The 10250-nt window shown below is 40.3% G+C and overlaps 1 protein-coding gene across 1 annotated transcript; it reads left to right on the top strand.

Annotated features, from left to right (window-relative positions):
* Positions 1-7583: 7583 nt before the first annotated feature.
* On the top strand, positions 7584-9910 carry LOC135018249 (uncharacterized). Its single transcript, XM_063953004.1, has 3 exons — positions 7584-7819; positions 7924-8067; positions 8172-9910. The coding sequence occupies exons 1-3, from the start codon at positions 7663-7665 to the stop codon at positions 9377-9379; spliced, it is 1509 nt and encodes a 502-aa protein (XP_063809074.1). The 5' UTR covers positions 7584-7662; the 3' UTR covers positions 9380-9910.
* Positions 9911-10250: the final 340 nt, after the last annotated feature.

The raw sequence follows: 10250 nt of genomic DNA, 5'->3' as shown, positions 1-10250 counted from the left end.
TGGACACGCTTTTGCACTCTGGCGCATACTCCATATCGACATTTTACGCCCAAATTCGCACAGACATCGTCCCCTCTTCTGATCTTTTACAACTTAAGAAATAGTCATCCCAGATCCCTTCTATGTCCCCGGAGGCAGTGTTGGATAGCTTTAATAAATCTTTGAAACTTATTCCGGCGAGTATCTATCAGAAAATGTTGTATACGATCTTACATATCTCCAAAACGGAGCCACTTGATGGGCCATTCTGAGTCTGCAGCATGCGTTAAATGCTCCGCACCAATGGCTGACATTATGCATTGCTTTTGGCACTGCCCTTACATACAAACATTTTGGGGTGGGTTACAGACATATAGTTCCTTTGAACTAGGCATCAATTTCCAATGCACCGCCTCTTGGGCTCTCTTTGGACACCTCCTTGACCAGCCAAATATTCCCTCTTCTGATAAAAAAACTAGTGACACTTCTATCAGCTGTGGGGAGGAAGGCTGTCCTTCAACAATGGATACACGACACTCCTCCTTCCTTACCCATGGCAACCTCCAGATTCCTCTTTCTCTTTACGATGGATTGGTTGGAGACATCTCTTAATAAGGAGATTCTGACTCCCGCATTATTCCAATGCTGGGGAAAATTCATCCATACTTTACCCACATCCACTAAACTTGCCATTCAACAAAGCCTCCACTGCACCATATGGTACTGTCACCAACTCCTAGACCATAGACCTCCTATCTCCCTCCCATAACTCTACACTATTACTATTCTTCCCCTCCCTTCTTTGCTATCTTTCATTTTCTGTCTTTTCCTCTCATCTCCTTCAATTCCCTCCCTACATTCTTTTAGATCTCCAGAATTTGTAATTTCCTTTGCTCGGATGATCTCTCTATGGATGGGTTGATGGTCCCCTGACCCTGGCGGTTAATGTTTTTGTTTTTTCTGTTTTTCTATTTGTTTATGGTTTATGTTATGCGTCCTCCATGTTGTTGGACGCCTTTATATAGCTACAATTCTATTATTATATCAGACCTGTTATGACTTCATAGAAGTATATCCTTACTTTCCTTTATACTACTTTATTATGCTATATACTGGTCACCTTTCTAATGTGTATGTTTTATGTTAGAAAATGGAAAATTTGAGGTATGATTTAAGACTTTGCCATTACCGTCCTATATCTATTTACTCATATGTCTTATGTCATTTATATACGGCTTTGTTTTTGCTTCGTATACTGCAAATTTTGGTTTGTACTATGCCTCAATAAAATATATTTTGGAAAAAAAACAATTCTATAGAAATCACGACCCATCTTAAGACCTGCAATTGAATTACAAATCCCAGTGGCTGAGGGAAAGACCACACGGTTTTTTGAATTTCCCTCTGGCAATTGAATTTTCGCCTAAGCATCTGTACACAGCCACTCTCAGAGATATGTCCCATAACACTCCTCTACTTAGCCACATCCCTGCCCAGGTACCGACAGTATATTTCTCATACTTTTCAGACTCCAAATCGGTACTATGGGCCTAATTCAGACCTGATCGTAGCCGTGCAAAATTGTGCACGGCTACGATCAGTTACTCAGATATGCGGGAGAACGCCCAGCACAGGGCTAGACAGCCCCGCATGCCTGGCCCTCCCCCGCACAAGTACAAAAGCTTCACACAGCAGCGATGCTTTTGTACTTCACGAGTAGCTCCCTACCTGCGCAGCTCCTGTACGCTGGCAGGGAGCTACCCGACGCTGTCCGAGTCGCAGCTGCTGCCTGTGACAACATGCAGCCACCGCCGCCCGCATGGTCCGGGCATGCCTGCGTTGTCTGAACCGCGCCCCAAAATGGCGGCCAAACGCCGCCGGTCAGCCCCCTCCCGCCCAGCGACCGCCTCTGCCTGTCAATCAGTCAGAGGCGATCACTGGGTTGAGATGGCCATCGGCTGTCTGGCGGCACTGGTGCATTAGCAGTTCAGACCTGATCGGCTGCTGTGCGAAAGCAGCAATTAAGTCTGAATTAGGCCCTATGAACTATCAATTGGGACGTATGCACGGTATGACTTGGACGCATGCGCAGCAGAAAAACTGCTCCACTGCGTTCAGCTTTACGTACGAGTCAGAATCAGCCCCACTACCTAATTTTTAAAGCTTTACTTTACAATGTACAGTGGGGGTCATTCCGAGTTGATCGCTAGCAGATTTCGGTCGCTGCGCAGAGATCAGGCAAAAAATTGGCACTTCTGGGCATGTGTATGCAGCGCAATGCACACGCGCGTCGTACTATTACAACAAACGATGTAGTTTCACACAAGGTCTAGCGAAGCTTTTCAGTCGCACTGCTGGCCGCAGAGTGATTGACAGGAAGAGGGCGTTTCTGGGTGTCAACTGACCGTTTTCAGGGAGTGTTCGAAAAAACGCAGGCGTGCCAGGAAAAACGCAGGCGTGGCTGGGCGAACGCAGGGCGTGTTCATGATGTCAAAACAGGAACTGAACAGTCTGAAGTGATCGCAAGCGCTGAGTAGATCTGAAGTTACTCTGAAACTGCACAAAATTATTTTGTAGGTGCTCTGCGATTCTTTCGTTCGCACTTCTGCTAAGCTAAAATACACTCCCAGTGGGAGGCGGCATAGCGTTTGCACGGCTGCTAAAAACTGCTAGCGAGCGATCAACTCGGAATGACCACCAGTGTCTAATAGATTTCTAGAAAAAAAGAATTTATTTTTGCATAGCTACATTTTTAGCACTGAGGATGTTTTCTTTCTATTCCCCAAAACGCCTTCTCCTATATATTCGCATTCACTTTCCCGCACACAATTCAAAGATAAAACACTGAGTTAAGTTTTATTTAAAAAACAAACAAAAAAAAAAACACCACTTTGCACTCCTGTCAGCTAGCTACGCAATATTATCCTGCAAGAAGACCTTGCTGAGAACGTTGCGTTTATACATAATGACAATTTTAAATCACAAGGGAATTACTTTCTGATTACCTGTGATTACACCTCCCCCCGAAGAGTCTTATTTCCATATCGTGCATTTAGTCTTAAAAAACTCTCATTAACATTTATTCTGCAGCAAATGACACAGAGCGAGCCGGTAATGAGTGTGGGGGGAACGTCCACAGTGGGCGCTTAATTTGTTATTGTTGAAGATCGCTTTTCAGAGCAAATCCCGGAGAATCCTAATCATCCTCTGCTCTAAACATCACAAACAAAATTAGCCTTGATTATGATAATTATAATATCTCATGACAATAGCAGAATGTTCATTCGGCAATAAGATGTGGGGTGACCTTCGTAGGCTGTATTCCGCTAATGTGCGGCCACTGAGAACTCTTGTGTCTGCTTTGCGGTATATTATTTTTCCACATCATACAAATGTAGGGCACAAAGGAACTTCAGGGTTTCCGTCATCTCTACATTGCGGATTATGTATTCCGAGTGAAATTGATTAATACAAATGTAAATTTCAAGTCTTCTGTTATTGTGTATCATCAAAGGAAAACATATTGGGGTCAATTTACTAGAGATGTGCACCGGACAATTTTCGGGATTTGTGTTTTGGTTTTGGATTTGGTTCCGCGGCCGTGTTTTGGATTCGGACGAGTTTTGGCAAAACCTCCCCGAAATTTTTTTGTCGGATTTGGGTGTGTTTTGGATTCGGGTGTTTTTTTTTACAAAAAACAGTCAAAAACAGCTTAAATCATAGAATTTGAGGGTCATTTTGATCCCATAGTATTATTGACCTCAATAACCATCATTTCCACTCATTTCCAGTCTATTCTGAACACTTCACACCTCACAATATTATTTTTAGTCCTAAAATTTGCACAGAGGTCGCTGGATGACTAAGCTAAGCGACCCAAGTGGCCGACACAAACACCTGGCCCATCTAGGGGGTAAATTTACTAAGGTGGGAGATTTTTAGAACTGGTGATGTTGCCCATGGTAACCAATCAGATTCTACTTACCATTTATCTAGCTGCTTCTAACAGATAATAGATATAATCTGATTGGTTGCTATGGGCAACATCACTAGTTCTAAAAATCTCCCACCTTAGTAAATTTACCCCTTGGAGTGGCACTGCAGTGTCAGACAGGATGGCACTTCAAAAAATAGTCCCCAAACAGCACATGATGCAAAGAAAAAAAGAGGTGCACCAAGGTCGCTGGGTGGCTAAGCTAAGCGACCCAAGTGGCCGACACAAACACCTGGCCGATCTAGGAGTGGCACTGCAGTGTTAGACAGGATGGCACTTCAAAAAATAGTCCCCAAACAGCACATGATGCAAAGAAAAAAAGAGGTGCACCAAGGTCGCTGGATGGCTAAGCTAAGCTACCCAAGTGGCCGACACAAACACCTGGCCCATCTAGGAGTGGCACTGCCAGATCAGACAGGATGGCAGATTTAAAAAATAGTCCCCAAACAGCACATGATGCAAAGAAAAAAAGAGGTGCACCAAGGTCGCTGGATGGCTAAGCTAAGCGACCCAAGTGGCCGACACAAACACCTGGCCCATCTAGGAGTGGCACAGCAGTGTCAGACAGGATGGCAGATTTAAAAAATAGTCCCCAAACAGCACATGATGCAAAGAAAAAAAGAGGTGCAATGAGGTAGCTGTGTGACTAAGCTAAGCGACCCTAGTGGCCGACACAAACACCTGGCCCATCTAGGAGTGTCACTGCAGTTTTCTAGCGAGAGGATGAGTGCTTCCATCCTCATGTGAATCTGAACCACTAGCCATGAACATAGGCCAGGGCCTCAGCCGTTTCTTGCCACTCTGTGTTGTAAATGGCATATTGGCAAGTTTATGCTTCTCATCAGATGCTTTAATTTTGATTTTTGGGTCATTTTACTGAACTTTTGTAGTATACTTGATGACACAGAGGTAGGTAGAGCAGTGGCCTACTGTACCGTACTGCTATATATTATATACTGGTGGTCAGCAAAATTATGCACTATCCTACTACTATATATATATACTGCGCACAACTTAAATGCACCACAGGTATGGATGGATAGTATACTTGACGACACAGAGGTAGGTAGAGCAGTGGCCAGTAGATAAAGTCAACCTTTCTGTCAAACTTGACAGTTGTTAACGCCCCCTTGCCCTAGGACCCGCCCCCTTTTAATATTAAATGATAGTGTTTTATATCGCTTAATATAAAATTAATATAAAATTTATAGTGTTCGATATTAAACCGTATTAAAAATTGTCGCGTAACACCAGTCGCAGAGTGTCGCGCAACACCCCGTCGCAGAATGTCACATATGACACACACTTTAAAATACATCTTTTTTTTTTTTTTTTTTTTGTAACACAAAATGTTCTTACATTCCAGCAGCTGAAACTTCATGAGTCACACATGTTACAGTTTTAAAAAGGATAATCACTAATGACCGTGTCACAAAGGTCATTTTAAATGCTCAGAAACCCCTCAGAAGCCACGATGTACAATTTAACCATGAACATTCTTAGAAGCAAGGGTTCATCACACATGGCACTAATTTAAAAGATCATTTTAAAATGTCACAAAGGTCATTTTAAATGTCACAGAAACCCCTCAGAAGCCACGATGTACAATTTAACCATGACCATTCTTAGAAGCAAGGGTTCATCACACATGGCACTAATTAAAAGATCATTTTAAAATGTCACAAAGGTCATTTTAAATGTCACAGAAACCCCTCAGAAGCACGATGTGCAAATTTGACCATGACCATTGCTTATAATTTGACCATGACCATTTTCGATTGTTATCTCTGTAGAGGAACATTAGCACCACCTACAGGTTTATGTATTAACTCAAATCGGATTTTTCCAACTTTTGGATTCATTACATACCATAATGAGATATCATGGTGATGGGTCCTAATCAAATCAGTAAGCCCGTGTATATTTATGGAATCATAAAATAATTTTGTATTCATGTACAAAGACAATATTTTTTGTAATTTTAGCTACAAATCAGTAAGCCAGTGTATATTTATGGAATCATAAAATAATTTTGTATTCATGCACATTAGTTCATAAGAACTTCTGTATAATGCTTTTTATAAATTCATTTTATTATTAAATAATTTATGCGCTTTTTATGAGCCTCATATTCTACAGTATAAGATATACCCATTTGGAATGACATCCATTCAATCTATACAAGTAGTTTAGACCACTCAGGATTTTTTTTTTTTTTATTTATTTATTTATTTTTTTTCTTCTGTATATATAATATAAATGTATTTGGTATGCGTTTGATGCACTGTGTATGACATTTAAGAAACAGCTAAAAGATTATATCTTTATTGTAACTGAAAATATTTATCACATTTACTAAATTATAGACTAGAATTTATATATTTAAAAGTCCCGCCCAAGCATCTTGGAAATGTGGGACGGCGTACCACAGGTTGGTGGGGGCCATATGGCTCACAGCCAGTGTTATAAGAACAGACCACATCACTGAAGTGCACTGAGAAGAAATTTCAACTGAAGCCGCACAGCTATACACACTTGAAGTTATAATGGTAAGTGTTGTTGTTATTATTATTATTATTATTATTATCATAATTATTATTATTATTATTATATTTATACATATTGCATTTTTTTTTTTATTTTTTTTTTTATTTATTTTACAAATATGGCTCTGAATGCTGTTTAAATATGTTGTTTCTATGCCACGATATACACACTGTTACACGATTCTGTCCTGCCATTGCATCCTTTGTTTTTAGGCATACATGTATAATATGTTAATATTTCAAACCTATTGTACAAAGCGCATTATGCACTCATATGTGAAATGCATCGCTAAACAGCAACATCAATGTGGGTATACCACATTGATGTAGTTGTTTAGCGATGCATTGTAACACATAGAACATATAGTTTTAATAATGTGGCTGTCTGAATGTTATTTAAATATGTGGTAATAGCGACATCTAGTGGTTCATTTTGGGAATGCGCCAACACAATATTTCAACTAAAATTAACCGTCTCTCATTTTCAGAGACAGACAATGCAGAACATCAACAACAAAAACACTTTCATGGTTAGAAACAGATCTTCTTCTTCTGATGATGATGATGCTTTGCCAAGTTATCAAACCTCTCAAAGTAAGCTATGTCTATAAAGGACATTGACGCGTTTTTATTTATATTTCAAGTTTAAATAGTATGAAATTATAGTCAAGGTCTACAATTTGTTCATTTTTAAAAGTTTAAATAGTATGAACGTACAACAGTCTGGATACATTGATAAGTAATTATTAAATAGTAATTATTAAATAATTATTATTTTCTCATTTTTATTTCCCACGATTTGACAGTAATCACAAATACAGAGAATCTCGATTTGTCTGTTGATAGTCCCTTTGGCTTAGACTTCAGCGCTATACCGGATTTTAATAATATTTTGGAATTGGCGCCAGATTGTGAGTAACATGATATCTTTATTTATTTTTCATTTTATTTTTTATTTTTCCACGGCTAAAGAATTAAAAATAAACCTTGTACAGTTGTGCTGATTTGTTGTCAACTGTACACACTTTATATTCTCAGTAATGAATCGCTTTTTCATGTTATTCTAATTTTATACCGTATGTAATATTTTTTATTTTTTTTATTTTTATTTTTCATTTTTCACCGGCTAAAGATGCCACAAAAATGGATGATGCGACGGCTGATGTTATTCTACGGGATATATTGAACAAACCTGATTATTGTCACAACACATCTATACAGAACAGCAATGTTGTTGATGAGCAACCGTTTTTCCCACACGCGACAGGGGGTCGTGCTAAAACATTCGAATATAAAGCAGGTGTGTAATCAAGCACTGTTATATGGTATATTGTTATGCGTTGATTTAAATGCTGATTTTCAGGCAGCGTTGTTTATATTTATTTTATAATATATGTATTACAGATGACGCTGTAGCAATGCGTTATGCGCCGACGATACCATCAGGATGTGATACAGTAGCGCAAATACCCCGTCTTAGTACAAGCGGGAAAATATCAAAACGCACAACCGCCGCTGAAACGGAAAGCCATCAATTCGCAGCAGCAGGTGTGTAATCAAACACTGTTATATGGTATATTGTTATGCGGTGATTTAAATACTGATTTACATGCAGAGTCGTTTATATTTATTTTATAATATATGTATTACAGATGATGCTGTAGCAAGACGCTATGCTCCTTTGATACCAACAGTCAGTGATACATGCGCGCAGATACACAGACCTAGTACAAGCGGGAAAATATCAAAACGCACAACCGCCGCTGAAGCGGAGAACCATCAATTCGTAACGCCGGCAATTGTACATAAGGACGTTGCTAGGTCATCAGTTATGGCTGTGCATAACGGCTGTATCGTCCCGAACAAACGAAAGCCAGCTCGACCAAGAACGAATGAGAGAAGTCATAATTCAACATTTACAGATCTGAAAAGAAAATTGTCATATTCCGAAAATGATAAGCCGCAACGGAGAAGGATCGCGTTACAAACTGTATCATGCGTAAGTAATGATGTTGCTGTAACATCAAAACACACAGCGTTTAACACTGCAGACCGGGATGTCGCTGGTAATACAAAGACTGTAAAGGTTAAGAGGGCATCGCGTCTCTCAAGAAGTAATGTTAAGCAATTGTCGCAATCCGCTGTAATCACAATTCCAGATACACAGGTTTGTTCTGAAACAGAAACAAGACACATAGCAGGCATTGGTTTGTTATCAAATATTGACTCAAGAAGTAATGTTAAGCAATTGTCGCAATCCGATGTCATCACTATTACCGATACACAGGATTGCTCTGAAACAGAAACAAGACACATAGCCGGTAATCCTGTGATATCAGATATTGATGACATAAATGGGCAAGAGCTTATTACAAACTGTGTAGAGTCAACGACACAAGATCCGCAGAATAGTTCTGATGAAGTATTATCAGCCGTTGCAGGAATACCTGGTGATACTACAACGGTTGATTGTGTAACATCAATGCCCAATATTTTTACAACGACAGCCCTGGTACACGCATCGGCTGATGCTTGTGTACCGGCGCGAGGGCTAGCGCCCGACATAGTTGATGAATGTCAAAATTCAGAACAATTAGGCCAAGACGCTGAAATACAATTTTACGCGCTGTTGGGTAAGATACGGGAAGATGTTGAGAACATGGGCGTAAAAGCCGGATACTTGTTAAAACACATTAAAGGTGTGTGCCACGGTAGTAAATGTAAACAAGACATTGTTAAAGAAGTTGTTGAGACGTATATGAATGTCATGTCAAAATACATAGATCGGTCGGTTAAGACCACTGAATTTATTAAAGCCAACATACATCATTTTGCAGAAATAAATGAAACTGATCCGTGACTAGGCATGCTAGGCAATGGTTTGAAACGTGTTTTAAATTTAAATGACTGTAAAAAAAAACCACGAATTAAACCTTGTTTAACATACAAGATCTCACAGTTATTCCGACGCGCAAAGGTGAAACAGGCTGTAACAACATTAATCAGATCGAGAAAGCGCAAGCGGCACAGGGAACATGCGGTAGGTGGCCAATTGAGAAAACGCAAGCGGCACAGGGAACATGTGGTAGGCGGTCAGCACAGTGCGAGGCGTGTAGATTTAGATCAATCCCCACCCCATGCATTACCGAATGACGAATCACAGGCTGACAATATTGAGCGCGATGCAAGCCCCATATATGATGATGCAGGCCGTGTTGAGTCACCCGGTAATGACGAAGGTCGGCAACATGTATACTTAGAGGCAATTAACAGTTATGAACGACAACGACCGAATTTCAGAGCCGTTGAGTACCACAATCACTATCGGTTTGTTAATTTGGACAGGGTTACATCATTTGTAGAGGGGGTTCGAGCCATTCATACGGCTATACAGGCCATGCTCGATGGTGTCCTTGCGGGCGTGGATCCGGCCGACCGCGTTCAGCTTAGATTGGAGGGGGGTGGGTTACACAATGCCATCTATTCGCATCGTAAGCCGCAAGAAACATTAGACGCTGCCAGTTTTTTGAATCAGATTACAAACACGCTTCAAAGTAACGCTGAATTCTTATTATCCACAGGCTTAAGATTTGTGATCAGTATTTTTAAAAACAGGGCAGGGTCTGGTTTGACTGGGCGTAGTTTACAGCGCCTGCCCCAAAGTTTAATAATAGATAAAAGAAAGAGATATCTCTATGACTTCAGACGCGTAGGTAATAACCTGTGTTTGG

The sequence above is a fragment of the Pseudophryne corroboree genome, unplaced genomic scaffold (genome assembly GCF_028390025.1).
Source record: "Pseudophryne corroboree isolate aPseCor3 unplaced genomic scaffold, aPseCor3.hap2 scaffold_3219, whole genome shotgun sequence".
Classification (NCBI taxonomy): Eukaryota; Metazoa; Chordata; class Amphibia; order Anura; family Myobatrachidae; genus Pseudophryne; species Pseudophryne corroboree.
The sequence above is the reverse complement of the archived record's forward strand: the minus strand, read 5'-3'. Positions and strand labels throughout refer to the sequence as shown.

What these genes read in the sequence shown, in the direction of transcription:
- LOC135018249 (XM_063953004.1), top strand. Translation starts at nt 7,663, where the DNA reads ATGGATGATGCGACGGCTGATGTTATTCTACGGGATATATTGAACAAA. An exon ending in AACATTCGAATATAAAGCAG is followed by an intron (nt 7,820 to 7,923) that starts GTGTGTAATCAA and finishes TATGTATTACAG; the next exon opens with ATGACGCTGTAGCAATGCGT. An exon ending in CCATCAATTCGCAGCAGCAG is followed by an intron (nt 8,068 to 8,171) that starts GTGTGTAATCAA and finishes TATGTATTACAG; the next exon opens with ATGATGCTGTAGCAAGACGC.